Raw genomic sequence first — 27777 nt, 5'->3', positions numbered from 1 at the left:
CCTGACACTTCCCAGCACGGGGGAAAAAAAACCTCCCACGTCCGCTCAGCCCATCATAGAGGTTATGTTGCTGTCACGTTGGCAAAGAGCCCACCTCTGCCTCAGGAAGCCCCTGCGCGGATTCCTGGAGGCTGGGGGACGGCTGGGTATTGCTGCGTGCTGACCCTGGACACACGCACCTTCCAGAGGCACCTGCTGCAGCCAGCACCATGGGGCAGGGGCTGGGTGGGCTGCAGGCATCTCCCCACGCCGCTGCTCTCGCCAAGCCAGCAGCGCCTTAGCTGGGGAGGCATCCTCTGAGCAAGGGTGCCACTGAAAGGGAACAGAGTAAAAGGCCGGCTTAATTTGTTACCATGCAGCTAATTGCTGCCCGCTCCAGACTGTTTCTTAGAGGATGCCAAAACCAATTTTCAGAGCCCTTCATAAATTTCCCTAGTTAAGAACAAGAAGAACGTTCCCTAGTGACACAAATTGTTACAAAAAACAACAGTGAGCTCTAATAACTGTTAAGAATGGACATGATAATGGATGAAAATCACACATTAGAGGACTCCCTAGCCCTGATGGGAGCAGGCTCTTCACCTTCCTTTCCATATCCAGTTCCACGCTCTGTCACAGCAGGATCAGGTTCTGGGCCTCTGGCCATCAAGTGCAACCTTGCAAAGTTTTGTAACGTACAATCTAGCTGCCCCAAAACCTTTTCCAAGGTGGGACCCCTAGGAGGATCCCCCCATACAAAACAAGCAGAGAAGATCACAGGCAGACCATGGTGTTTCTTTTGGGGCTGATGTTGGCTGGGTTGTTGCCTTCAGCTCAGTGCATGGTTCTTGCGTGCTTGTAGTGAGAGGCATCTGTGCTGGAAAGACCTCAGTTACTAGCTGTCCCAATGTTTGTTGGAAATAGTTTGCTTCTGGCCTGCAACCCTGTGGGATTTTCCACTTCTAAGGCAATACTAGCATGCTCAGTCATGGGGTGGAACAGCCTCTCCTTCTGGCGCACGCAGGCATCACAGCAGGGCTGAGCCCTACCCCACGGGCCTCCTGAAACAGCCCCTGGCCACCGTGGGAGCGGCACAGGCGAAGGGATTTGGTGAGCGAGTGGGTACCCCACAGCTATGCATCTTCTTGTCATGCCATTTCCCATCCCCGTGCAGGGAAGTCTTGTGATTTCAAGCTGTTTTTTCCCCTTCTCCTGTTGCCTTCTCAGGCTACGCAGGAAATAGGAGAGCAGCTATTTCCTTGCTTCTTTTGTTCAGCTGATCCCACAGCCCTTCCTCCGCAGCGGAGAACTTCCCGCAGTCCAGAAAGCCCCTATAAACTCAACACCCCAAGGTTCACTGGCCAACCTTCACCTTTTCCATTTCACGGTCAATCATTCTCCACTGCACGCTCCACTGAAGGCAGCTTTGCAGTGGTCAGCTTTGGACTTACAACCTATTTGCTGACCCGAGGCAGTGGTTCTGGGAGGAGAGACAGGTCTGGGGAGGCAGGGGAGGTCTCCTGCTCCTGCCTTGCTTTTCTTTCTCACTCCATCCCTGGAGACCAGAAGGCCACGTTATGATCCAGCAACAGCTGAGACAGCTCCTTCCAGAGAGGGAGGTGGATCCTTCTGCTGCCCTTGCCCTGCTCGGCAGCTCGGCAGCAGCCGTGGTGGTCTGGAAATGGCTGGGCAAAAGGCAGATCCAGAAGAAAATGGAAGAGGCTCGGAGGACCCGGGATGAGGGTGTGAAGAAAATGGCAAAGGCTGTCCAGCAGTTCAGGGAGCAGGTAACCTGTCCTTCTGGGGGGTCTGAGTCCCACTGGGGTGTCTGCTGATGCTGTTCTTCAGCTCCTCCTTCCAGCTCATGCCTCCATAGCTTTTATAACGAGGAGGCCAGGGGAGATGTGCCAGCAGCCCTCAACAAGAGGAAAGGCTGCCTTGGGAGGAAGGGAAATCACTGCTCTCCTCAAGCTGGATGAGGTGCGGTGGGAGTCTACAGCCAGGAAGATGTGAATTTCTCACTGGGAAGAGGTTTTGGACAACACAGGTGATGAAGCACTGGACCTTAATTGATCCAAACCCCAGTTCTTTCAGGATCTAGAAATGTCTCTTGCCTCTATGGGTAGAAGCAAGAAAGCTTCTTCCTCTTCCTAACTCTACACATCTGTCCATACCCCTATATCTTTGTCTCTAAAACCTGGCTTCTGGATGGCTCTTGGAGAGTCTTCAAAAGAGCTTTCACTAGGATTCCCAGCAAGTGAGACCTCCCGGCCCAGCAGGCTGCCCAGAAGATGCTTGGCCTAACTAACTTATCACTAATGAAGTACAGGGCATTCAGTGTCCCCTTGGAGCAACCAGGACCCAAGATGGGGATGAATGAGGCAGACACCCAACCAGCATGGATGTGGCCCTGAATTCCTACTGCAACACTGATTTCTAACCACCTTTCCTTCCTACTCCATTTGCTTCCGAGTAGGTACTGGTGAAACCAGCTCATGTTTACACAGATAACGTACCTGGAGATAAGGCATACCAGGTACAAGTGGTACATATTTTTACAACCTTTTTTCTTAAATATATATATATCTATAAATATGATATAAAACCTTAAAAAAAAGCTGGTGGCACTGAAAAATGCCAGTCTTCTTCACCTGAGTAGATCTTACCCACCTGTGAGTCCTTCCTGACTTCTTTGCAGTTTGCTGGGCTTGGGCTATTAGATGTTTGTCTTCAGACCGGGCTGACCCACACTGCCCGTACCCATTCGGAGAGGTAAAGGGCCAGCCTCAGACTTGTGTGCAAGGACTTTGGTACCTTCTGCCCAGGCTGGTGTTTGCTCAGCTGAGATTAACTCTTGGTCAGTGGATAAGTCCCACAGTGCCAGGAGGAAGGCTCTGATGTGAGGCATTGCCTTGCCCTCTGCTGCGCTGAGTGCGTGAAGCTCTTCTACACCTTCAGATATAGCTGGGCCTCTGTGTTTGCATCATGTTTGTGACATCCAAACTCAGGATGAAACATTCAGCAGCTCCATGTCTGAACACCCACATGCAGGGTCCGCCTTTTCAGCAAGCTCTGTTGATAATGTTGGCAAAACTTAAATACCCTCTGAGCCAAAGGGTAACTGCAGCTGCTGTCCTGGCATCCACTTCATCTTTCCCTTGCAGGTCCCCAGTGTCCAGACAGATGCCATCCTGTCCCTGTCCCTGCTGGAACTCACTGAGAGACTGCGGGAAGGGTCTCTGTCCCCCAGGACTGTCCTCTACACCTACTTAGAGAAGGTGAGTGCCTGTCTGCAGTGTGATGGGCAAATCATTTGTGTTCTCCATGACGAGGTGTGTGGGCTGGTGGCTGAGAAGACTTGTTGGACCTGGTGATTATGACAAGTCTTTAATATAGCAGATATCAAGAGAAAGATATGAAAAGGCAAGGATGTCTCCATCTCCTGGGTCAGATCCATCACTGGACAGTCCTTTGAGATGGCTTGAGCTGTGATGCTCTGGGGAGGGACTTACCATTCATGCCAAGCCACTAGCCCTTGCTTTGAAGATCCAGGTAGCTACCAAATGCAGCTGTGCAGTGATGCTGTTCTTAACTAATACCTATTCCTCCATGTGTTCGGCAAAGGCCCTGGAAGTGACCCAGCAGACAAACTGCTTGCGACATTTTATCCCAGAGTGTGAGGAGCAGCTCCAGGAAATACAACGGCAGAAGGAGAAAGGGCTGCTCTACGGCATCCCCGTCAGCATCAAGGATCACATCAGCCACAAGGTGCTTCCCTTTGTGCCCGTGAAGTGTCGCATCGTGAGCTGGGCTGGGTGGTGAAGTGGTGGGACACAGAGAATGGGGAAGGGGCCTGATCCCTCCCTGCTTACACCATGGGAAGCCTGGCTGGGTCTGAGGCTGTGGCCCCACATCTCACTGGAGCTGCAACCCTGGCAGTTAGAAGCCTCCATCAGCAAAAAACCAAGGGGTGAATAGTTATACACCCAAATGATTTCTTCTCTGATATGTGAGACAGCACAGGCTGGGCTACATGGTTGTTTGGGCCATAACTCAGGCTTCTACTCAGAGGTTTGCAGTATCAGGGGTAAGAACATGGCTCAGCTTCTAGAAAGTCATTAGTAGCAGGAACCATTAACCTCGAATCCGTGTTGTGCTGTAGCCTGGCCACTGAGCCCCTTAGGAAGGAGCCTGTGGATAAGACACACCAGGGACCCCCTCACAGACAAGTACTGATGAGGACTGACCACACAATCCTGAGCTGAATTTGTTAGGCAGTCTCCTCCATGTTGACTTACCAACACAGTTAAAAGGGCTCTAAGCCCAAAGCAAGCCCCAAACACCAAGGCTAACTGAAAAAGGATCACACTGTATTTGCTTGGGATGTGTATTCCCTTCCTGAACATCCACTGGTAGCTTCACTTGGACAGCAGGACACTGGGTTTGATCCTCAGCTAGTGCACCTATGGAGTTGCATCTGGGTCAGGGGAGAGAAATAGCATGGGAAAGAGCAAGGACAACTTCAGGAGAAGCCTTAACCATGTAAGTGTTTGGCAACCCTCTGCCAAAGATGGAAAGAGAGGGAGTCTTTGGCCCTCCATGCAAAGGCTTGCAAGGGATTGGGTTAGTAGCCCCCTGCCTCCATTCCCCCCCCCCCCCCCAAAGGGGACACCAGATCATCCTTCCAAAACTGCCGAGGAACTGCGCTGACCATGTCCGTTGTCACTTCTCCTCTCTGCAGGGTCACCTGTCAACCTGTGGGCTTGTGCAATGCCTGGACACTCCGGTGCAGGAGGACAGCGTCCTAGTCAAGGTTTTGAAGAGTCAAGGGGCCATCCCATTTGCAATGACCAACGTGCCGCAATCCCTTTTCAAGTAATATACATCATTAGAAATCTTCCCTCTGGTCGTGTTCCTGAAGCTAAAACCCAGCCTGTAGGTCCCGGGACAGGCTCCTTCCTGCCTCCTGAGATGTTGCCTGGACGAGTCCCTCTTCCATCAGCTGCCAACAGTCTCAGTTCAACTGAAAAAAGCTTTCAGACAAGATTAAGAGGAAAAAACCCTACCATGACAAAAGAGAAATCAAGTGCACTTGTGTGGGGGAGGGAGAGTGAAAGCTCATGGGAATAAGCCAGGTCCCAAGGGATTTAGGGATGAAAGTATGGGGTTGGCTATGCCAGATAAGCTCACTGCAAGGGAGAGCCAACAGCATTAGGCTGTTCCTGACAGCCCGCGTGCTGGTTTTCTTTTCCCCAGCTATGACTGCAGCAATCCCATCTTTGGCCAGACCTTGAACCCTCTCAACCACCAGAAGAGCCCTGGGGGCTCCTCGGGAGGGGAGGGAGCTCTGATCGCGGGGGGAGGCTCCATCCTGGGCATCGGCTCGGACGTCGGTGGCAGCATCCGCCTGCCATCCAGCTTCTGCGGGCTCTGCGGGCTCAAACCCACGGCCGAAAGGCTCAGGTAGGTGCTGGGGTCTGCCCTTCCCACCCTGCAAGAAGCCTGCTAATTGTCAAACTCAGCAGAAGGGGCAAGGTAGGCAGTGAGTGCTTGGGGGGGGGGAAACTTTCTTAAAGGCTGGCTTGCTTTGCTCAAAACCTCTCCCAAGAAGAAGCATTGTTAGGTTTTGTGGGGAAATGGCCATGTTTTCATTGTAAATCTGGCCTGGAGTTAAAAGGAAAAAGGGTCTAAAGTGGTTAAATAATGCCAAAATGGAACATTTTTGGTTAAACAAAAATTAAGATTTGTGGGAGTTTAGGGGTTTTTTTTAATTTTAACCAAAATTTTCTGTTTCACATGACTCAAATCAAATACTTTTAATAATTTTCTTCTGGTTTGGCTCCTGAACTGAAGACTCTATGTGAAGACACTATGCTATTCAAATGTATTGGGAATATCTCACAATTACTGAAATGACAATATACTACTTTTTCTTTTCTCACAGTCTGTCTGGAGTGAGTGGCTCAGTCAGTGGGATCCTGGCAGGTACATGAATTTTTAATTGCTTCTCTCTATATGCTGTGAAGAGTCCTATGTCCTCCTCTAGGCCTGAGGAAAGCCTGAGACAACCAAGATCCGCCTGGAGTACATCTGAAACATTCCACCTCGTTGCCTGATCATCCCTTGCAGCCAACGTGGCCATGCAGAGGGGTGGACCAGTGTTTTGGTGCACCCCTTTGCTTAACGTGGATGTTTGCTCTTGTCCCACTTCAGTTCCTTGGGTGCTGGGGCCCATGGCGAGAGATGTGGACAGCCTGGCCCTGTGCATGAAGGCGTTGCTCTGTCAGGAGATGTTCCAGCTGGACCCTACCGTGCCCCCCATCCCCTTCGATGAGGAAGTGAGTCCTTAATTCAGCAAGCCCTGGTTCTTTTGAGGGTGCTACACGCTCAACATATGCGTTCTTTAAGGGTCCAGGTATCTCTACAGTACTGGTTTCTATAACTTGCTAGCTCTCTTTGAGGGCACAATTCATAATTACTAGAAAAAAAATAGGTTAATAAGTAGTTATCTGCCTTCTCAGCTGGCATATAGCTTATCAGATTGAGAGACCCCAGCAAAGGGTGGGGAGGAAGGCAACACTAGGAGCAAAAAGCAAAAGATGAGACAGGATCAGAAACTCCTGCAGCCAATCTCTTGGCTGAGGGCATTTCCTTTCCCTCTGCAGCAGACGAACTTCAGATTTTTTCACCTCCATCCTTTGTAGCAATGGTTGAATCTACAGGTCTTGAAGGGAGACATGAAGGGGAGGCTAGAGAAAAAGGCCAGGGCAGACTTTTGGAAAGGGTAACCTATGGAAACTATAAGCAGCAAACCAGAAAACTACTTACTCCCTAACACCTGGACCTTTTGTCCCCTACTGCGGTGGGCTTCAGCACGGGGGCGGTCCTGCTCCCAGCAGGGTTGGAAATGCTTAACTGGTGGCTCTTTGCTCCAGGTGTACTCCAGCTCTGCTCGCCTGCGGGTCGGGTACTACGACACGGACGGCTACTTCCCACTGCCCCCCTGCACGCGGCGGGCCGTGCGGGAAACGCGGGAGGCTCTGCGGGCAGCTGGGCACCAGGTGAGCACAACCACCCTGCGCTCTTCTCCCCAAAGCGTCCCCAGCTTTGCTCCTCGCTGCTGAAATCACCCTTCAGAAACCAGACATAGCCCCCAAGCCCCGCTGGGGGATAAATGACCTACCAGAGATACGGGATTCCGTTACTATTCAGTTACTACAGCCACGTACGCAATGCAGACACACGAGGTAGCAGTGCATCTCATGGGGGAACAGCACTAGCGATTAGCAAGTTTGTACCTTCAAGGGGCCAGGGGTGTAACGAATCCATCTCTGACCTGGTGGCTGTGGTCCGCACCAGACAGCAGCATCCATGGAGTGCTGCCTTTGACTCTGGAAGGCTGCCCCGGCGTTTTCTAGGTCTGTTGTTCCCCAGCAGGGCTCTGAGAGGTGTTTTTCTCCTTTCTCCACAATGTCCGTGGAGACTACTGTCCTTCCTAGACCACTGAGAGAAAAGGACTGTGGGACATGGGATGGGAAACACCTTTCTCTCCTTGTGGAAACATGCTAGTGGTGCTCTTCATAGCAAAGCGAGTCCGTGTCTGAGCAGGCGTTGATTCTGCTGGGACAGGTAGGAAACTAGTGCAGTTTCTGGCTCTGTGGCTGCCTGGAGCGGAATGGAGGAGGCAACAGCTCTGGAGAGATCTCAGAGCTGAGCCAAACAGCCATCAGGGAGGAATGATCCCATGGGGAGATGCCTGGGCTGGTAAAGTGTTGAACCGGGATCTCTGTTGGCGTGTGGAGCCCAGGGAGGTGCTGCTCTGCCTTTGAAGTGTATCCACAGTCAAGCCTTGGAAATAATTCACATCCCCGGGCTGCCACGTAATCTTGTGTTCTGGTGCAGCTGGTGCCCTTTTCTCCACCACGGATCCACTATGTCATGACTGAACTGTTTCTGAAGACGTTTTTTGCTGACGGAGGCCGTGCTTGGTTGGACGTGTTGTAAGTAAGAGCCCGCTGGCAGCAGCGGTGTAAAACACCTCCATCCCCTCGCCCGGGAGCACAACGCACGGGCAAAACGAGCCCATCTCCAAACGGGAGACACTCAGGTTTCTGAGAAAGGGCAAACAGCTTCTCTGGCGTGATCCCCTCCTCTTGTTATCTCTCAGCACAGGAGGTATTGTAGATCCAAGCTTGAAATCACAGGTGAATTCCTGCAAGATCCCGAGGCTGGGGAAGAAGCTGCTGGCTCTGATTCTTAAACCTCTGGTGAGTCCCTGGCCTCGGGCTCAAAGCAGAGGCCGCAGGCTCAGCAAGACCTCGAGATGCTTGAAAGCGTTATGGTACTGAGGGACACCTTTAACTAGAAACACTGGGATTTCAGGCCAAGGCGCATGCTACCACTTTGGAAAGTCTTTTCTACATCCCTGCTGGGATTTATCCAGTGCAAAGGGAAATGAGAGAAGGACCAGCCAAGAGCTCTAGAAGATTAATGCAGAGCCCACTGCAAGTGTTTCTTCAAATGCTAGACCTGGCAGTGCTCACTTGCCTACCAATTCATGCATTGGGATTACTGCAGCAGAAGGACTCGAGGTTGAAGCTCTATCCCCGTGTTGGAGGCCTCCCCAAGGTCACAACTTCATGGGGACTGCTAGTGATTACTAAGGGCTGGCCCTCACTGTAGCTCTTTCACCACCTGAGCATCCTTCTGTAGGGCTTCTTTCCTCCATCCTCCATTTTCTCTGCCTCTCTGGTTGGGTTGTTCTCAGCTGACAGGATCAAAAAGGCAGCAGTGAGTGAGAGGCAATCAAAGTGCTTGTAGAGGTCTTATTTCTGTGAGATGCCAGCTAAAAATTGTTTGATTTATCAAAAATGATGAAATGACTTGGTTCAAGTCAGTGCATTCCTCTGTGAGCAGGAAGTATTGGGCTGTAAGAAACACATTGGGTACCAACAACCAGAAGTTGAAAGCAAAGTAGATTCAGAACCATGAGGAGCATTTTTAATCATTATCTTTCACCCTCAGTGCAGCATCCCGAGGGATGGAGGCAGGATAGGACCGGGGGTTTCCCAGGATGGCACAAACTACTGCATCCCCGTGTCATGTCCCTAACAAGAACCTCTTGCCTTTCCAGTTTCCCCGCCTGGCTGACTATCTGAGCGCCTTAGGCGGAATGAGGTAAGATGGCATCGTCCCCAGGGATGTCCATGTAAGTGAATGGTCCTCTAAGTGTCCATGGTGGGGGGGGACTGGACTCACAACAGGTTCTGACCTGCTCTCTGCAGGGGGTGTCCCTCCATCCTGGACATGGCTTCAGCCCTTAGGAACACATCTCCTCAGTGTTGCACTGCCCCTGGTGTTATCCTGAAAGGATTGAGGGAATTGGATGGATAAGGTCATACAGAAAGCCTGTGGTGGTGTTGTGGTTTAACCCCAGCCAGCAACTAAGCACTACACAGCTGCTCACTCACTTCCACCCCCCCACCCAGCGGGATGGAGGAGAGAATAGGAAAAAAAAAGTAAAACTTGTGGGTTGAGATAAGAACGGTTTAATAGAACAGAAAAGAAGAAACTAATAATGATAACACTAATAAAATGACAATAGTAATAATAAAAAGATTGGAATATACAAGTGAGGCACAATGCAATTGCTCACCACCCATCGACCAACACCCAATTAGTCCCCGAGCGGCGATCTGCCCACGCCCACTTCCCCAGTTTATATGCTGGGCATGGCATCGCATCATATGGAATATTCCTTGGGCCCTGGCTGTGTCCCCTCCCAACTTCTTGTGCCCCTCCAGCCTTCTTGCTGGCTGAGCATCAGAAGCTGAAAAATCCTTGACTTTAGTCTAAACACGACTTAGCAACAACTGAAAACATCAGTGTGTTATCAACATTCTTCTCATACCTAACTCAAAAACATAGCACTATAGCAGCTACTAGGAAGACAATTAACTCTATCCCAGCTGAAACCAGGACAGTGGAGATGAGTACTAAATCCGGGCTCACAAGAGAAATCTTTTCTCTAACACTTCCAGACATTTGTTGCTTAATTGCTTGGCCAAATACCAAAGGAACTTTTGGCCAAATTGTGAAAGATGTTTTAAGAAATTGCTAAAATCACCAGGGCTTATCAACCTGGAGAATTATTTAAGCAATTCCTCCTCCTCTTAAAGCTTAAAAATGTTGCTATGATTTCCACTTGCAGGTCAGTGAAGGAGATGTGGAATCATCACCATCAAATAGAGGTATTTTTTGAGGACTTTTCTCTCCGGCATCATGCTACAAGTCGAGGCTTTATGGCAAGTGCCAGGTCGGAGGGTCATCAGTTAGGAAAGGGGTTGTGCAAGGTGTGCTGGGGAGGAGACAAGATGGAGGGAAAGGCACAAAAGAGACATAGAAATGGGGTAGGTGGGCTTTTGGCTCAACCCAGCCAGGACTTTCCCAGTTGCCCACAGTGCTCATGCCCAAATGCCCACGTTTGACGGTCCCAGCACAACGAAGGCTGTCCTGGGTGTGGGGACGGCTAAAGAGGGACCTTTCCAATTCCTGGCCACGTGCTGTGGAGGCAGACACACACTCCCCTGCCTCTTCCCTCAAGAGCGGCTGCCTGCCACTGCCTCCTCGGCCATGCCAGAGCCTGGTGCCTACCCTGGAGAAGCCGAGATGCTCCAGGCATGGATGTGGCCTCCGTGTCATCTCCCCTCTCCTCCCCAAGGCTTACCGCACCGAGTTCATCGCCCGGTGGAGGGAACTCCGGCTGGACGTTGTGCTGTGCCCTGTCCTGGGGCCTGCCTTCACCACGGGATATGCCGGGAAACTCCTCAGTAAGTGAGTCTGGGACCTTCCCGGGAGGGCAGAGGACCACAGCGGTTGAGACTGGACAGAAACATCCACTACGGTGGAGCTTCACCACCCACCTAAGCATTTTATGGGCATTAGGAAGGAAAAATAACTACCATAAAGCTACCTGAGCAGACTGAGACAGACACATGGATGAAGTGATCTGGTGGCAGTTGTTTCTTGCAGTAGAACTTGGACCTGCAGATAACCAGCCCTGTGCAATCTCTCCTCCCAGCAGCAGCTGGTTCTCAGGGGCTTCGGTGAACATGCAATGTGCAAGTTTGAAGGAAGGCGGGAGGCTGTGACTACCTGCGTTCTCTCTTGTGCTTCTCTCAGCTGCCATCTCCTCCACGATGCTGTACAACGTCTTGAACTTCCCCGCTGGGGTTGTACCCGTCAGCACAGTGACAGAAGCTGATGAGGAAGAGCTAAAGCTTTACCAAGGATACGGTGACGACCCCTGGGACCGGACGCTGAAACAGGTATGCAACATGGAAAGCGGTGGAGCAGAGACTGCTGGTACGTGTTCAAGTAATAGTTTCACTGAAATCAGGGGCTCCTAAATGTCTCCAGCAATATGGGCACAGTGCAAAAAAATCACCTCTTCTTTATATACACCTTGCAAATCCCTTTTCTCCCAAGCCCCCAAAAAAGTAAGTCACTAAGCTTTGGGGAGACTGGGGGTGCACCCCCCCAGCTGGATTATAGGCTGAAATCAGAAAGGAGCCATGCAGCAAGGCTTGTTTGAGTAGGTTTTTGTGACAGCCACAGCCCACAGCACAGCACTCTACTTTCCTCCTGCTCCATGACGCCTTCACCGGACCCAGGCTGTCAGCGGAGCATGGATCAGGAATGAGGATGCTGAAGGAAAAGGGATCTGGCTGCAAGACAGCTCCAAGCAAAGCGGGCTGGAGGGGTGTGTGTTTAAACACGCTGCCCAAGATTTGGCAACCATTTCTATCACAAGAACAGCAAGAGCCTTCCCTCTGCCCCAGCACGCTAACGCTGCTTGAATGGCAGGGCTCAGCCTCCAACTTCCCCACTCTCCGGATGAGCCGCGTGCCTAAACCAAGTTTGAAAAGCTGCTGGAGGTCTGAGCCCCCAGGTAACCCCTCACCACTTATTGCCCCCGCTGCAGGCCGTGGCAGGAGCCGTGGGGCTGCCCGTGGCCGTGCAGTGCGTGGCCTTGCCGTGGCGGGAGGAGCTGTGCCTCCGGTTCATGAAGGAGGTGGAGACCCTCAGCCGTGAGAAAAGAGCGGCATAGCCTCCACAGTCCCACACTCGCAGTGGCGAAACACGCAGTGCTGCACGACTTCTCTTTTGCAACTGGCAGCGCAGAGATTACAGCGAGGAGGGAAGGAGGAAGGAAAAGCCATTTCCTGACCCCTCTCCTTGCCAATAAGCACAGATCCTGTAAGGAACCAAGATGCCACGCAGAGGGCAGCATTGGCTTAAGCTGGGTTCAAATGATGCTAAATCTATGAACTGCACCTTCCTGGAAGTATGGACATGGATGGGGGTTCACCCTCATTTTCATCTATGCTGCCCTCTTGCAGAAGCAGCAGGGTGATGCTGAGAGAAAAGGATTACAAAAGCTCAATAGTATTTTCTTGCTGGCACTGGAGTAACTTCATATGGATGTAACACTGTGCTGCCCTGTAAGGAATACAGCCATGTCTATCCTCCCCATCACTGTATTTTGCTCACAAAAATAAAAACATAGCTGTTAAGCAACTCTTATAATGAACTCCAGTAATGCTTCACTGATGGCTATGATTACATGAATGCACAGTTACTGCTCAAAATCATACAAACACCTTCCCGCTGGACATTAAATGGCACCCAGCACGGGAGTGTTCACACCTTCCCTCTCAACCACAGCTTTCCTGTCCGTGAGGGAGGGCAACAGCCACCGGCCTTTCCACAGCACCAAGCTCTTTCCACCACCAGATCTCGAGCATCACAAGCACATTTCCAACCTCACAGCAGGGGCATTCTTAGGAACCTCTTATTTCAGGATGTCAGGCTGCTCTTTCTGAAGGTAGAAGATAAGCAGAGACAGATGCAACTCAATTATGCAGATGGTGAGATCTGGGACAGAAAGGCTGAGATCCCCAGATGGCGTTCGTTAACCCAAACCTACTCACGTAGGATCAAAGCAGTCAGATGGGAGGCAGAGAGCAGCATCCACACAGGGCCATTTACCCCATCCTGAGACAGATGGATAAATTGCTCCCTCTGATAAGACCTCTCTCTCTTTCCTAGATTAAACATCTCAGTCTCAAACAGATAAATATTCAGGAGACTCCACAGCAGGTCTTTCTCATTTATTCTCTATGTCTGCCATAAAAAAGCAGGCTTCCTTTGGGACATTTTAAAAAGAAAAATAAATATAAAGCAGTTTGCTTTCCCTGGAAATTTGAAATATTTCCTGATAGCCAACAGACATAGTCAACCCTTCTACATCCGACGTAATTTGCAGAAATACATAGGTCCAAAGTTGGCTGTGAGGTGAGGCAGAACAAGCTCCCCCAGTCGGCAATCCAAGAAGAAGGAAAACGTGTCCTGGAAGAGTGTCCGAAAGTGGCTCAAGTCCTCAACATGGATACTGATGTTAAACTCAGTTTCCGCAATTTCTACTGCTCTCTCAATCACATACTCGTTCTGCAGCGGGGAGAGGGAGCACGTAGAATACACCACCTCTCCTCCCGGCTTGGTAGCGAGGATCCCAGCCCTGCAGGCAAGTTAAACACACACACACTGTCACGGGAAGAAGAGGACTGCGTGGCACACCAGCATTCCCACCCACCAAAACTGGGAAGCCAGCACCTAACTCAGGAGGTGAGAGACAAATCTTGAACTCCACAGGCTCAGCAGTCTCCCTGTGTCACTGCAGCTTGAGGACTGTTTTAGACCAGGGCCATATGGGTCAAATAGGCACTCAGACTGATAAAGTACTTAACATGGGAGAGACATTACTGGACAGCAGCTGGAAGGAGTAATCCTGTACTCACCTCCAAGGGAATGGGATAAGAGTACGTACAGGGGAAGAGGCTCTTGCAGTTCAAGCGCTGCCATGGGACTGTCTAATCTGTTTCCTTATTGCCCCAGCTCACAGCCAGCCCATCCAGCCTTCGCCGTGAAATGGGGTGACAAAGCACCATGTCCTCCCATGTGCTGGGGAGATGTGGACACTCAGGAATCCTCCACTGCCAGGACTGGGGAGATCATCACACAAAAGGACAACACTATACCCATCCTGTTCCTGAGACCGTCCTCCCTATCTCCTGTGGCTACTGCTGGGGACAGTAAGGACATTTGATCTGACCGAGAACATTTGCACCTTCTTACACTTATTACAATTTGATGTGTTCAACTACTGCCAGTCCAGAAAACTACACATGGTTTCCACATTTCCCAGTCAGGGACACATAAAGTAAGAAGAGGTTTCAGCGCCGGCCATGGAGAGCTGCTACCGTAACACAAATGACACCAAAACACAGCATCGAGCTCACTCACATCAGCAGCTGCAGCTGCAGCATGGGCAACATCTGACGCTCCTTCGTTCGCCTCCTGTGGAAGATGTTGTTCTCCTCCTCCATGACAGAGTGCCTGTCCGTCGTGCAGGGCACATCCACCAGGACCTGCAGCAGCAGAGGTCCTGCATCAGTCCTGGGCCCACGTCAAGCTCAGCGAGTCTCCTCGTGCAACCTGCCCCTTGCGCAACTCCTCCACCCTTGCCACACACCAAGCAGCTCTCGGTACTTTGCCTAGCTGATGCTAGGCATGCACCCACACTGAACTGTAACTCGTCTGGCTGCTTTTGCGTTTCGGGAATGTGCAAACAGACACAGAAATGGCAGATAGTATCACACTCTCACACATGTCCCCATTTAACGTTTCTATACCATGCATCTTCCTGGCAGGCGTTACTGCAGCACCTACGGCTGCAACCACGCACGGCCAAAGCTCCTGCAGTGACCCCTCCCGGAGTAATAAACCCAGCTCCCATGGCTGGACACGGCTGAGAAATGAGAATTATCTAATCTTCACATTTAACCCCTTCTAGGTGATGGATCAACACAGGACTTTTAAGGGGTATCACACAGGTAAATGAAAGTACAACTCCAGATGCCCATATGCACCAGATCCTGCAGGAAGGGTAGAGCAGAAGGAAATACTACTCCGTATGTGGGTTACTCTTCTCTCTTTCTCCGCATTTAAGACTACACAATTATACCGTAGGATAAGCTGCTCTCTTCCTCTGAAACAGAAGGAAAGTGAACTAGATGGGTTTATCTTCACCGGTTCCCAATCACCTACCTTATGGAAAGTGCTGCCTTGCAGCTGCCCCCAGTCCCGTCCGTCGTAGGACGTGACACTCACAGTCTCCCTGATTACTTTGGGAACATAGCTATGGAGAATCTGGTACAGCCTCTTTGTCCGGGAAATGGAGATGTCGTTGGCTGCCAGATGCCCTGAGAGGACAAAACAGGCACACTGGGAATGTCACTCTTGCAAAAACACACCTGATTCCCAACTCTTCTAACCAGAAATAATTAACAGTCAGACATTAATGGGCACAGCACACTCTTTCAGCCCTCTTTTACGCACGGGGACAAGGAACACCCATCTCCACTTACCACAAATCCCAGTCTGCAGCAGAGCCAGAGTCTTGCCACCCGGAGCCGCACAAAGGTCGAGGACAAAGTCGTCCGGCTGCACATTGAGCGCCAGGACGGGCAGGAGAGATGCTGCGTCCATGAGATAATAGTCGAGGAGCCCCAGAGCATCCGGCCTGGAAATCACCAGTTTGTGTAAAAAAAAAAAAGCAAACGTGCAAGGGGAAAAGAAATCAGCAGTTGGAAGTGAGGATGGGGACGTACAGAAGCAGCAGGTGCTCACACACATGCAGCCCCCGAGGCTTGCAATGACAGCGGGCGGTCTGTCCCAGGGATGTCTCACCGTGCAGGGCGAAAGCGCGTGATGTCGCCCCTGGGGAAGGTGTAACACTTGATGTTGGAGCTGACGGAGGGTCGAAGTGGTGGTGACGTCTCTGCCTGCATCGCTGTCCTGCCCTCGCCAGACCCCTCCTGGGACCTGCTTTCCCCTCTCCCCGCTTCCTCTGCGGCTGCACCCCGCTGCGATCGCGGTGCCTTTTTGGGGGCTTCGGAAACAAAATCGGCGGCATTCAGCAGCTCCAGCTCTTGGGTGACGTGGTGGACAGCAGAGAAGTTGTTGAGGAGGGCACCGTACTTCTGCTCGCAGAGCAGGCTGGCGCGGACGGAGGGCCACAGGTCCTTCAGCTGCAGGCTGTAGTTCTCGTCGAAGTGGTGCAGGGCCAGCCGCGTGGGCGGGATGCGGGGGGCCGTGGCAGCCTGGGGGGGGAAAAAATGGATATCAGAGATGTTAAATGACAAAATACCTCGACATCCCAGCGTCCCCTCCCCAGCCTCAACGTTTTTCCAGGAGAATCCAGCCCCGGGTTCTGTGCTGAAAAGTCCCCGGGGCCTTTCTGCAGCCCCAGAAAGCGACGGTGCCCCCGACACCCAAGGGGCTGGTGGTCCCGGGGGGGGGGGGGGGTTCAGGACCGGGAATGGCCGAATGGAGCCGGGGGCACGGGGCGGGGACACAATTTGGGGAACGGCTGGGTCCCGAGCGGTGTAACGGGGGGGTAACGGGGTGCGGGGCAGGGACCGGCTCACGCTCACCCACTTCTCCTTGTAGCGGTACCGGCGCGGCGCCGCTCCCAGCCCCGCCGGCGGCCCCCCCGGCCCCCTCCGCCGCAGCAGCGCTGCCGCCGCCCGCCCGCCGGCCGCCCCCAGCGCCGCCATCATCCCCGCTCCGCCGCTGCGCCTTCCGGGGCGGGACCGGCACCGCTCCGCCGCCCGCCCCCGGCCCCCCCGCCTCCTTTTCCTCCTCCGAAAACATCCCACCGGGAGGAAAAACGGGCAGAGCGGGAACTTGACACCCCCCGCAGGGCAGCAGAAGGGGCTGGTGATCCACCCCCGGAGGGGTTTCGTTCCCCCCCCCGGTGATCGTTCGGGGTCTGGGCAGGCAGAACCAGCCCCTGCCCACCCGCGGTCAGTCGGTCTGGGCAAGGACCCGAGGGTGACCGCGGCCGGGAGGCCTTCTGGCAGCGGTAGGTGACAGGGAGGGAGAGCTGACAGTCCTCTCTCAAGGAGGACGGACAGACAGACGGACTTCTCTCCTAGAAAAGGGTCACTCCCTTTAGTTTGAGTCAGAACTTACTGCACAAACAATATCAGTCTTGTGGGGCTTGGAAAGAATCTTTGTGACTCCAGCTGACAAATTCTGACCTATGGGATTGGGCTCCAGCTGCTGCACTGAAAGGACATTCCCACAAGTGAGGAAAAGTCCCCCCCCCACACCAAACTGGGCTCTGACACCCACTAATTTCATCGTAACCCAGTGCAAGAACTAGTAAATAAACTGAGGGTATTTCCATGGGAACTCTGAATGTTTAATATGGAAAATTACAGAACATCAACACATTTTTTGCGTAGCTGCACATTTTCCACAAGAACAGCCGCAGCGACACACTGACGCTCAGTCGCTGCCAGGAAGCCGTTTTGTTTATACTTGGTGTGGAGAATGAACAGGCGGGAAGCAGTACTATGAATCCAGAAACTGCCAGCACGCGCTGTGGAAGCAGATGGACAATCACACTCGCCTTCACTTCAGGTTCTTAAAGAGTTTGTGAGCAACCTGAAAAGAGGAGACAAAGCACTCAGTAGCTCATAGTTTAGGGCTGGAAATCAGCAGGGTGTTACCAGCCGCCTCTTGGTTTTCTGGGCCACTAACGCACACGGCCCCACAGCCCTCCGCTCTTCTCCCTGTCTTGCAACAAGTCACTCAAGAAAACTAGCAAGCTGAGAGTTCTTACAAAGTTTCAGCTCAGGTTAAGAAGGTTTAACTTTAAAAGGGCAAATACAACACTAAGAGAGCAGAGTATCATTTGCAGGGCAGAAACAATGCATTTGACTTATTTCATTGTTTAATAACCTACCGAATTCCAGCTGGAACTGTTATAGCAAGGAAGAACCAAACATTTAGCAAGAAAAAGCATCAAGGCTCACAGTTCTTCCGAGGTCACTGTGGCTGAACAGCTACATGAGCTGTCTGCACTCTCAGAAGCGCAGCTAAAGGCAGCTCTGCTCCCAGCACCAGCAGGCAGGTTGCATCCACGGGTGCTGCACTTACGCAGTGGTCCCTGGCGTGCAGGAAGTCAAAAAGCTCCTCTGTGCATTGCTCTTCTGTCTGGGACCTGGACGACACCCGCGCGTCACACAGCTCCAGCCGCTCCCGCGCCTTCACGCATTTCTCCGTCTGCTCACAGTGCTCCCGGATCGTGGTTAAAGGATCCTGCAGACGCGGGGCTGCGGTGAGAACAGGGAGGCCCCGAAACGCCGTCCCCCCCCGCCCCGAGACCCATCGCTTTAAGACAGATCCATCCACCCACATCGAAGCCCGGATTCAAGCTGCCTCCCCGCTAAGCTCTGGATCGCCAGCACAGAGCGGCCCAAGCCCCTGCCATCTTGCTTGTCGCCGCTGAAAGGCACCGGGCATCTACCCCTGGGAGCCGCGGGTGGCCGCAGAGGCTACGGGCCTCCCCCGCCGCCACCGAGGCCCGCCAGCTCCCCGGGCAGGGGCGGCCCAGGCCCTGCCCCGGCCCCGCTCCCCGTCTTACCACCAGCTCTTCCTCCTCCTCCTCCTCCTGGGGAAAAAAAAGAAAGCACAGCCGTTAACCCACCGACCGGCGGACCGCTCGCCCGCGCCCCGCGGGGCTGCGGCCCGGCTCACCTCGGGCTCGCCGGCGTGGACGACGGTGTCGCGCAGCCCCATCCCTCCGCTCCCGCCGCCCAGAAGGACTCCGCAGGGTCACCCGCCGGAAGGGCCGCTGTCCGACCCGGAAGCGGAAACGCGCCCGCAGCGCGTTGGGACCTCCTCCCTCGGAGGGTGGTGCTTCAAGGCCTAAGGCGCCTCCCTTCCAAACCCGGCCGCCGTGACCGTCTCAAGATGGCTGCCTCCCCGTTCCCTGCCTTCTTTTTGCCCTTCTTCCTGGGGATCGCAACCTCGGAGCCGGCTCGGCCTGCCTGCCGCTGCCGGCCTCTCCGGCCCCGCGCGGGAAGGGGGCGCCGCTCGACGCGACCTCCCCAACATGGCCGCCCGCTCCCTCCACCTCCCAAGATGGCGGCGGCAGCAGTGGCGCGCGGGAGGGAGGGGTTGCGTCCCTCCCCAAGATGGCGGCGGCGGCGGTGAAGGGGGCGATGGCGGCGGAGGGGCCGCGCAGCCTGTTCGCGCTGAGCGCGGCGGCGGTGAGCCGCAGCATGGGGGCCCTGGAGCGGGACGTCTGGGGTAAGGCGCGGGCGGCGCGGGGCGGCGGGGCGCGGGGCCTGGGGCCTGCCCGCACCCTGCCGCCGTCTCCCTCTGGCTCTCCGCAGCGCTGCCCGGGCACCTCCTGCGGGGGCTCCTGCCGCTTCTCACCGTCTTCCGCCTCGAGCGGGCCGAGGGCGCCGCCCGGAGAGCAGGTGACACCGGCGGGGACGGCGACAGACCCGTGGGGGTACCCCCGGGCGGGAGGGACGGGACCCCAGAACTGATGGGGTGGGCAACCCCCCCCCCCACGCACACACACACACACTGTGGGGGGGATACCCCCCGCCCTGGAGAGATGAGCCCCACACCGGAGGGACCCCCGGCTGGAGAAAGGAACCCTCAGCTGGGGGGACAAACCCCTCCAGGCTGGAAACGGGATCCCCGGGCTGAAGGGGTGAATGCCTCTACTGGGGAGGGGGACACACACACACGGCACCCCCAGAGCTTGGGCACCCCTCTGCGTCCAAAACCTTGAGCCCCATCCCGCAGGGCTCACGCCGGGGTACGAGCCCTGCTGTACCTTTGCTCCTTTTGAGGAATGACAAAACTTGCCGGTTTTTAACCGGCGTCCCTTACGAGGCAGCGGTCTTCCTTCTCCTCGCGGCAAAGCACCCTCCGTGCGCTGCAGGGGTCTGGGTCTGCCCTGTGCCCCTGTGAGCTCCGGGGCAGGGCACTCTGACGGGGAGAAGGGGTGAAAGTGCCTGGTTGATTTTTTTTTTCCCCCCCCTAGGCCTCTCAACGCAGCCCATCTGGCGTAAGCTGTGGGACGATGTGATGAAAACCAGGCCGCCCAACTCGGAGGTGAGGGGACGCTGCTGGTGGGAGAAGGGGCACGAAGCAGGCACCCTGTTTCCACCGTTTTCCGCGAGGTTTCAGTTTCTAAGCCTGCCGGTGCTGCTGGATGCCTCCGAGCAGTTGCTGGCGCTTGCTTATAAGCATTCGTAGAGCTCCGGACCAAGGCGTGACCCCGGTAGTACATTTAGGGAAACGGGGTTCATAAAAGGAACCGTACTGCACAGCCACACCATCTCACAACAGTGAGTTTGCAGAAAGAATAAATCCTGCCTTTAGAGGTGTAATTCTTGGGAAAACATAGGATAAAAACAGTATCTTATGTCATGCTTACACCTACGCTGGCAAAAAAATGTGCTGATGTCTTAGAAAACACTAGAAAAATACAGGAGACAGTGAGTTTGGAAGAATGGTTTTACGTAGGAAAACTGAAGCAGATCCATTGATTCAGCATTGCAAAAGAATCATTGACAACTTAATCACAGCTTATAAAGAGACGCTCTGGAAGAAGATTCCTGATGAGGTGGTTTTTAACAGGCAAAAATATGGCTTAGCTTCAAACCACTAAATATGTTTAAATGAGGCCAGAAGCAGGATGAAGAGAGAGCGATGGGAGTAGCTCAGTTTTCCAACAAATACACTGAGGAAGGATGTTGAGAACTAGAAAGGTAGTCTCAGTTGTGCTAGCAGTAGGGTTTTTTGGATGCTACATTTGCCAGGTTAGCAGCTAGCAATAATTTAACTTAAAAAGAACGAGCAAAATTGTGGCTGACTTTTTTGTTAATATGGCCCTGTTGTTTGATTGCAGAATATAACCTGTTGGAGAAAGAAGTTCCTTGAAACATTCTTCTCAAACGTTCTTCACGGTGTCTTGGATGTTTCCTCTGACTGGCGTCTCAACGACCATCACTTTTCACCGCTGCTCCACAGCTCCCCGCACGTTTCTCAGCTTACACTCTGCAACATGCTGCAGGGCGCGGTGGAGCTCACTGCTGAGCACAACGAGAAAGTGCTCGAAAACCTGGCTAGCTCCCTGCGGATCCTGAAGTTCCAGCACCTCCTCTCCTCCGACCAGTCCATCAGGCGTTCGCTGGTTTTACTTCTTCACCGGCTGATTCACCATGGCTCCGTCAGCCAAGTGTCCATGTATTCCTGGCCTGTTCCCGACACAGTTCTTCTCGTTCTCATTTTGAGCATGAGTGCTGGGTTTTGGCGCTCGGGAAACGCCCTTGCGTATCACAGCGGCCCATGTGGCCTTTGCAGAGAGGAGGACAAAGCCCAAAGCCAGGAGTCAGCACAAGAGCAAGCAGAGAGGGGCTGTTATGATGAGAGGAAGTGGAGCGATGGTGAGAACCAGAAGGGATCCCCCAGGGCCCCGGAGGCGGCTGATGCGGAGGTGAATGGATACGGGGCTGACACTTGCCTGAATTCTGTCCTCTCCAGACCAAGAAGTCCTCCTCTGCAAAACCAGTCGCGTGAGGAGGCAAGCAGCAAGGTGCCCTGTGACCACACCAGCAGTCAGGGAAGGTCTCGTTGCGTCTCAGACCAGCTGTCCCGTTACCCTGTTATTCGAAAGACACGCAGACGGCTGAAATCTGCAGTGGGGAAGAAACGTCGCTGCCTCAGACGAAGCAGGGGACCATATGCTGACCCAGAAGACCTCTATGATTTTGTTTTTACTGTTGCTAGAGAGGATAATTCAGGGTTACTTGACAAAAACAGCACCACAGAGGAAGAAAATGCTGAGAACTGGACTAGTTCCTCCCTAGGATCTCCGTGCTCTGGCCATGCTGGCTGTAAGAAAAGAGGAGGATCTGCTGGCATCTTTTCTCTGAAAGCTGCTCACCGCTTCCGAAGCGTGTCCACGCTGGAATTGTTCTCCATTCCTTTGACTGGGGAGACGTGTCGGACTCTGAGTAACCTGCTGAGCTCCTGGGTATCTTTAGAAAACTTGGTTCTGTCTTACAACGGTTAGTGGTGTCAACAGGTTGCTTCCTTCCAGCCTTGGTCTAATGGGCTGACTTATCGCTCAGGTTTACCCTGATTTTATTTTTACTGGAATGGGCATTGTAAGAGTATTGGTACCCAATCCTGAGAATGGCATCGGTAGAGATGTTTAATGAGCGTGAGGACTTGTCTGAGGGAGAGAATGGGGCCCTTCTGCCCCAGAACAGCCCCCGGCCTTGTGCTTAAACGCCATTCAGAGAGGGCGAAGGCAAGGGCCAGATCTCCCTCTCCCGTATGCACAGTCTAGCTTAAGAACATGTGGATAAAGCAGTCTATGAGTTTAGCCTTTGCCTTAGGTTGGTTGGCCATTGGTGCAGCTCCAGCTGTGTGTGCGCTGGTGTCTGTACATGCACAGCTAACACCTTTCTGTACAAATGCTGTTCCAGGCCTGGGTGCTAACATCATCTGCATCCTCTCTGGGCTCCGGGCCCTCTCCCGCCACTCAGACTGTCACCTCCGCGTGGTGCGTGTGAGCGACGTCTTCTCCCACATGCCTTGCATGGAGCTTGTTCGCTGCATCCTGAGCGCCTTTCCCCAGCTCCACACGCTCTCAGTCAGCTTCGACCTCAAAAACCAGCTGGAAGGGAACAGGCCAGAGGGGAATCCAAGCTGCAGTGAGGTAGAAATCCCAGGTAGGAATCATTATTCTGAGTGATGACCAGGATGTGGCAGGCAGATAAAACTGTAAAAGTTTGTCACGCAGATTTGAACTCTACACTGTTACAGTGATGTGTAATTAAGCAATTCCAGCCTCACCTTTCTGATTTAGATGGTGTTGGTTTGTCATTTCCAGTCTGACATGCTCTGTGGAGCCTGAGTCTCGGACAAAGCATTTTACTGCTGTATGCCAACCTGCTGCAACCTCAGCTTTGTACAGGGCCAGTCATAACCTGCTAGCAGTGACTGTCCATGCAGCCTGTGGGGAGCGTATCCCACCAGATCTGTAAATTGGTTGGGAGCTTCTGCTTTGACCATCCTATAGACTGTGAGGCTCTAAGCCTTAGACAGACCCTTAAACAGAGGGAAAGCATCTCTTGATCATCACAATACCAAAGCACTGCCCAAGCCTCTGGATTACAGTCTGGGAGCTATAGCAGCATATTCTCAGCTCACAGGTCTCTCATCAGCCTTATTAGCCCTTGAATGACCAGAAAAGCAGTAAGCAAAGCCTGAGTGAGTATGGAGTGGGGTCAGTGAAGAGCTGTGCTCTGGGAAGACACTGAGTGGTTTGTGCATAAAGGGTGACCTCTTCTCAAGCGTTGTTCCACTGCCAGAATGCCGTAGAAATCGGTGGCCCTGCGGTCTGGCAGGAGTCCTGAAATGAGCCTGAAGTGATTCACATTACCATAGGTCTGAGTTGTAGAGCTCTGTGGGGCAGGGCATGTTGCATAGGCACTTTCTGCCAACCTAAATGATAGTTCTGTTAGGCATACAGACTACTTGCTTGCTGTAGGACCTAGCTTCTTTGAAGATGGGCACTCCAGACTAAGCTCTTTCATTGTTGTTTGTTTTTCTTCCCTTAAGAGAGCTGCCTGGAGCAGCTGGAGATCCGATTCCCCAGGGAACCTCTGCACACCACATTCCTGCTGCCAGTGCTCAAGGCGTCAAAGTCCCTCCAGCAGCTGTCCCTTGACAGCGCCACGCTGCCCAGTTCTCAGGAGCTTGGGCTCCTTTTGGAGGCACTGAAAGGTACTCGGCATCACTGTGACACATGGAGTGGCTTCCTTGCTGTGATCTTCCATCCTTTAGTATGAAGCCAGCTTAGGTGGGTCCGTTTTTCAGTGTGGACATCCTTGAAGTCTCCTGAGAAAAGGAAATGGCTATCGGCCATCCCACTTTTCTGCGCTGAGCGTGTGAATGATCCTACACAGCAGGATTGTTCATTTTTAATTACCCACAATCCAGCACAAAATATCCACAGTCCAATGCAGTTTCTGGGTGTTAGCTAGTGGCTGGGTTAGGGTCTTTTTATCCCAAGGATGTACAGTACTTTACCTGAGAACTTGTTTTGCTTTTAGAGTGTAATCCAAATTTGAAGAAACTGAGCTTTCATGATGTGAACCTGGCTGAGCACCAGAAAGAAGTTCTGCTTTTGCTTCAGGATCCTGTCCTGCAAGGTACAGCAATCTCCTGGGTGCTGTTGCTTGGAAAGATGCTGCAGGTGGCTGCTTTTGGCTGGCTGACATTTAAGAGGTGATCTTTAGATGTGTAAGGTTTAGCCAAATGTCACCGTCCCTGAAGCAGATTTGTAGCTGTTGACAGAGTGGGAACATGTCTGGTTCTTTGTGCCAACAGGGCAGAGAAAGGAGCAGCTGCACAGCTGGTGTATGCTGCAGAGAAGAGTCCATAGTCTTGGCTATAACACAAAGATTTTTAACCTGCAGAGCACATCAGCCTTTAACTGGGTCAGCTGGCAAAGCCACTTCCCTGGGTGTGATCTCTGCTCTCTTCCTGTGACAGAGTGGCAGTGCTGTTGTATGCAATCCACTGCTGGGGAGGCTTTGTTCTTGCATATGGATTAGGGGCTGGAGCTGTCTGCAGGATGTAATTATGGAATAATGAAGCACGCAGGGAGTACTAACAGGTACTGTCAATGCATTTTTTCTGTAGAAATCACGTTTTCCTTCTGCCGGCTGTTTGAAAGCTCTACTACTGAGTTTTTGTCAGAAATAATCAATACAGTGAAAAGAAATTCATCTTTGAAGAGCCTCAAACTGCCTGGGAATCGCCTTGGTGCGTACAGTGGATGTTGCTATGGGGCCTTGACCTTAGACCAGTTCTCTTGGAGATAACTTCAGGGTAGGAGTTAACAACTGTTGCTAGCTGGTGACCTCTGTGCTGAACTTAACATGTGCATGAACAGTGAATTTAGCTTACAAAATAAGGAGCGCTGAGTTCATTTTTTAAAGGCAGAATTTCAGTTACATTCAGCAATGTACCAAGAGCCCAGGTGCTGCATGGGCATTACAGTTGCTTTTCTCTGCAGCAAAAGCAAGTATCAGTGGGACTCCAGATTTGACTGAACACTGATCTGCTTCAGACTCTTTAACAGGAACAGATCCAGCAGCAGATGCACTGCCTCTCATCCAGAGGCACAGATTTTGCCCAAGATTGGGGATTTTATGCCTTAAAAGCTGTTGGCAGCCACTTGAGGGATGGGGATAAGTAAAGGAAGGGTTTGTGTCAAAGAAGTGGAACTGAATTTACAGAAATGAGAGGCTTTTTGGATCACAGGCCAAGCAGAAATGTCTGAGAAATTAATTTCAGGTAAATCCAGAATACTGGGGTTTGTTCTTTTAATGAGATGAAATGGGAAAGCTTGGGATCACCTGAAATACACCTAACTTCTGAGGTTTTGAGTTTAATCGTGTGCTATTGGCCATTTTTAAAACAAAGCTGCGTATTGACATCTCAAACAAAACCAGGATTTTTCTAGCGAAACAAACTGCCCTATCAGCAAATGTTTCCATTGCTTTGAACACTGTGCTCAGCAGGGTAAACTGCTTTAAGCCACTAAAGGGGGACAAACAGAGGGTGCAGAGATGAGCCCTTTGTGCTGCATGCACAGGCTTACAGCCTCCTTTCTGCACTAGTATCCCAGCCATGCGGCAATTTAAATAATTAGATGCAAACTGGGAACTGTCTTAACACCTGCATTTCTCCCCTTTTAGGGAATCACAGGCTGGTTGCCCTTGCAGATATTTTCTCTGAAGATTCCTCCTCCTCTCTTTGCCAGCTGGATGTCAGGTATTCTGCTGCTCACACTGAATTTCTTGTTTTGGGAGGGCCAGAGCTGAACTAGGCTCAGACAGCAGGAGAAGCCTAAGCATGGTTTTGTTCCTTCCTCAAGGGAACATGTGCCCAGGAAAAGCTTAGAGAAATGCTGCAATGAGCACATACAAGCTCAGGGACCTCCAGCATCTCTGAGGCATCTTACTGTCCCTTTTTATAAATGAGTCAAGCTCCATCTTAAAAGCAGCTTTGGTTTTCTGCTCACTTGGGAGGCTGCTTCAAGCCCTTCCTGTGCTGTAGGTTAAAACTAACATTCCCATGTACATTTATTCTTAGGCCTCAGTGTGAATAGCTCTGTTCCTACTGCCCTGGAATAGGGAGAGAATGCTGTCATTGCCCTGGTCAGATCCTGTGAATGCCTCTGCATTCCTTTCATCATCTTTGGTCTTCAGCCTGAACTGCTCTCGTCTTGAGCCTGAATGGCCATAAAGATAGGCAGTAACCTTCACGAAGCACATGGAGGGTGGCATTTCTGCAATACTAATGACTGTTTTGGTTGATTCCCTCCCCCCCAGCTTTACATCCTAACGGCTTAGGTTGCTGAGAGGGCATAGGCTTGACAATTTATTTAATCATGGCCACTCCCTTAGCAGCCTTGAATCCTGATTGTTACTGTGCACCTCACAAAATTAAGTCCAGCATGCAACTTCCTATTTATTTACACATCTATGCAGGTAAAATGACCTTTTAATCTCCTAGAAACACCAGGGTCTGACACATGCTCTCCTGATTTTCTCAGAAGGAAGAGATAAATGATCACTTGCTGCTGAGGCTTGCACTGGGACCTGTAGGTTGGGCCAGGGCCCTTGGTCCAGGCAGTTGACAGCTGCTATGAGACTGAAGTGCTCCTGGCACTACTTAGCCAGCAGCTTACGGCCAGCAACAGTGTAAGGCTACAGCTAGGTCTACTTAAGTCAGTAGTAAGGAGGGCAGGAAAATGAGTTTAACTTGGTGGTGGTTACCACCTTAGTTTTAAAAAGCTTGTGGCCCTTCATATTACTATGCTTCGGTTTTGTTTTTCATCACAACTGAAGGACCACTCACACTTTGCTGAAGAAAGTTGTACTTTGCATTGAAACATCCTCAAGTACCTGCACTGGCAGTTACTAGAAGGAACAGTAATTTAAACTGCTCAAATTATAGCCTAGACTCTTAATGACTTTTTTTTGTGTCTGTCTTTGCCTGGAAAGCTCAAATTGCATCAAACCTGATGGGCTCCTGGAGTTCACAAAGAAGCTGGAAGGCCACATCCAGCAGAGAGGGGGACAGATTCAATTCACGCACCTCCGCCTCTTCCAAAATTGGCTGGACCAGGATGCTGAAACAGCTCAAGAAGCACTTCGGCGTCTCAAAGCTGTATGCAGTGTGGTCAATGACTCGTGGGACTCTTCCCAGGCCTTTGCTGACTACATCAGCGTCATGTGATGGACCCAGGAGCAAACCCATCAGCTTGAACTAAGCAGTTCGGTCCCTGGCCAATAAGACTTATTTCATAGCACAAGTGGAGTTGTCTTCCTCTGGTTCAAGCAGTATACAGTTGGTCTTGTCAATTTTCTATTCATTTGAAGAAGGGGTACCACAGTGAAGTGACACAGAAGACCCTGTGGGTCAACATCTGTATTTGCAGGTGATCTAACTCTACCATCTTCTTAGTTTGAATATTTTAAGTGGGACAGATACCAAATTCCTGCAGCTGTCTGGACAAGCAGTTATTTCACTGGGTGTTGTTACAGCCAATTTCTCATCAATAACTATCTCCATCATTGGGGAGACTCAAAAGCCATCTGGCTGTGGTCCTTGGCAACCAGCTGTAGGTGACTTGCTTTTGAGCAGGGGCATTGGACAATATGACCTTGACTTCAACCATTCTGTGAAATAGGAACTCCTCCCTCTGCTTAAAGGCAGTAGAAAACAAGCTAAAAAAGGCTCCAGTCTTGACCTTTTACCTTTGCAGAATTTTAC

At 52.0% G+C, this 27777-nt stretch overlaps 4 protein-coding genes across 9 annotated transcripts; 2 read left to right on the top strand and 2 right to left on the bottom strand.

The window, feature by feature from the left end:
• Positions 1-1556: 1556 nt before the first annotated feature.
• LOC142035535 (vitamin D3 hydroxylase-associated protein-like) lies at positions 1557-12208 on the top strand. The gene is made up of 15 exons (XM_075037646.1): positions 1557-1766; positions 3144-3257; positions 3604-3747; positions 4721-4854; positions 5236-5442; positions 5924-5964; positions 6193-6317; positions 6915-7040; positions 7882-7979; positions 8147-8246; positions 9113-9156; positions 10190-10229; positions 10700-10808; positions 11161-11306; positions 11963-12208. The coding sequence occupies exons 1-15, from the start codon at positions 1557-1559 to the stop codon at positions 12086-12088; spliced, it is 1764 nt and encodes a 587-aa protein (XP_074893747.1). The 3' UTR covers positions 12089-12208.
• A 424-nt stretch (positions 12209-12632) lies between these two features.
• Positions 12633-16666, bottom strand: NSUN4 (NOP2/Sun RNA methyltransferase 4). 2 transcript variants are annotated; one of them, XM_075037034.1, is made up of 6 exons: positions 16536-16666; positions 15711-16202; positions 15468-15622; positions 15148-15302; positions 14344-14468; positions 12633-13558 (listed from the first exon to the last, which is right to left on the bottom strand). In XM_075037034.1, exons 2-6 carry the CDS (start codon positions 16013-16015, stop codon positions 13285-13287), a joined length of 1014 nt encoding a protein of 337 aa, XP_074893135.1. In that variant the 5' UTR covers positions 16016-16202; positions 16536-16666; the 3' UTR covers positions 12633-13284. The 2 variants fall into 2 exon arrangements, with proteins under 2 accessions (XP_074893135.1, XP_074893134.1); XM_075037033.1 differs by having other exon boundaries at positions 15790-16202; positions 16536-16660.
• A 620-nt stretch (positions 16667-17286) lies between these two features.
• UQCRH (ubiquinol-cytochrome c reductase hinge protein) lies at positions 17287-18780 on the bottom strand. Of its 2 annotated transcripts, none has more exons than XM_075037029.1 (4): positions 18649-18780; positions 18536-18562; positions 18049-18210; positions 17287-17553 (listed from the first exon to the last, which is right to left on the bottom strand). In XM_075037029.1, the coding sequence occupies exons 1-4, from the start codon at positions 18688-18690 to the stop codon at positions 17521-17523; spliced, it is 264 nt and encodes an 87-aa protein (XP_074893130.1). In that variant the 5' UTR covers positions 18691-18780; the 3' UTR covers positions 17287-17520. The 2 variants fall into 2 exon arrangements, with proteins under 2 accessions (XP_074893130.1, XP_074893131.1); XM_075037030.1 differs by having other exon boundaries at positions 18536-18559; positions 18649-18752.
• An 82-nt stretch (positions 18781-18862) lies between these two features.
• LRRC41 (leucine rich repeat containing 41) lies at positions 18863-27777 on the top strand. Of its 4 annotated transcripts, none has more exons than XR_012651817.1 (10): positions 18863-19203; positions 19290-19376; positions 19955-20025; positions 20825-21986; positions 22410-22655; positions 23548-23712; positions 24042-24140; positions 24634-24822; positions 25695-25770; positions 27006-27067. XR_012651817.1 is itself a non-coding variant. In XM_075037024.1 (10 exons), exons 1-10 carry the CDS (start codon positions 19089-19091, stop codon positions 27238-27240), a joined length of 2379 nt encoding a protein of 792 aa, XP_074893125.1. In that variant the 5' UTR covers positions 18863-19088; the 3' UTR covers positions 27241-27777. The 4 variants fall into 4 exon arrangements, 2 of the variants coding, with proteins under 2 accessions (XP_074893125.1, XP_074893126.1); XM_075037024.1 differs by having other exon boundaries at positions 24634-24756; positions 27006-27777; XM_075037025.1 differs by lacking the exon at positions 22410-22655 and having other exon boundaries at positions 24634-24756; positions 27006-27777.

This window comes from Buteo buteo, chromosome 10, assembly GCF_964188355.1.
Source record: "Buteo buteo chromosome 10, bButBut1.hap1.1, whole genome shotgun sequence".
NCBI lineage: Eukaryota > Metazoa > Chordata > Aves > Accipitriformes > Accipitridae > Buteo > Buteo buteo.
This window is presented reverse-complemented; position numbering and strand designations above follow the sequence as displayed.

What these genes read in the sequence shown, in the direction of transcription:
- LRRC41 (XM_075037024.1), top strand. Translation starts at nt 19,089, where the DNA reads ATGGCGGCGGCGGCGGTGAAGGGGGCGATGGCGGCGGAGGGGCCGCGC. An exon ending in ACTGCCTGGGAATCGCCTTG is followed by an intron (nt 24,757 to 25,694) that starts GTGCGTACAGTG and finishes CTCCCCTTTTAG; the next exon opens with GGAATCACAGGCTGGTTGCC. An exon ending in CTTTGCCAGCTGGATGTCAG is followed by an intron (nt 25,771 to 27,005) that starts GTATTCTGCTGC and finishes TTGCCTGGAAAG; the next exon opens with CTCAAATTGCATCAAACCTG.
- LOC142035535 (XM_075037646.1), top strand. Translation starts at nt 1,557, where the DNA reads ATGATCCAGCAACAGCTGAGACAGCTCCTTCCAGAGAGGGAGGTGGAT. An exon ending in CTCTGATTCTTAAACCTCTG is followed by an intron (nt 8,247 to 9,112) that starts GTGAGTCCCTGG and finishes TTGCCTTTCCAG; the next exon opens with TTTCCCCGCCTGGCTGACTA. An exon ending in AGCGCCTTAGGCGGAATGAG is followed by an intron (nt 9,157 to 10,189) that starts GTAAGATGGCAT and finishes TTCCACTTGCAG; the next exon opens with GTCAGTGAAGGAGATGTGGA.
- NSUN4 (XM_075037033.1), bottom strand. Translation starts at nt 16,658, where the DNA reads ATGGCGGCGCTGGGGGCGGCCGGCGGGCGGGCGGCGGCAGCGCTGCTG. An exon ending in ACCGCTACAAGGAGAAGTGG is followed by an intron (nt 16,203 to 16,535) that starts GTGAGCGTGAGC and finishes TTCCCCCCCCAG; the next exon opens with GCTGCCACGGCCCCCCGCAT. An exon ending in CTGCAGCTGCAGCTGCTGAT is followed by an intron (nt 13,559 to 14,343) that starts GTGAGTGAGCTC and finishes ACTTGCCTGCAG; the next exon opens with GGCTGGGATCCTCGCTACCA.
- UQCRH (XM_075037029.1), bottom strand. Translation starts at nt 18,690, where the DNA reads ATGGGGCTGCGCGACACCGTCGTCCACGCCGGCGAGCCCGAG. An exon ending in TCCACGCCGGCGAGCCCGAG is followed by an intron (nt 18,563 to 18,648) that starts GTGAGCCGGGCC and finishes TTTTTTCCCCAG; the next exon opens with GAGGAGGAGGAGGAGGAAGA. An exon ending in AGGAGGAGGAAGAGCTGGTG is followed by an intron (nt 18,211 to 18,535) that starts GTAAGACGGGGA and finishes CCGCGTCTGCAG; the next exon opens with GATCCTTTAACCACGATCCG.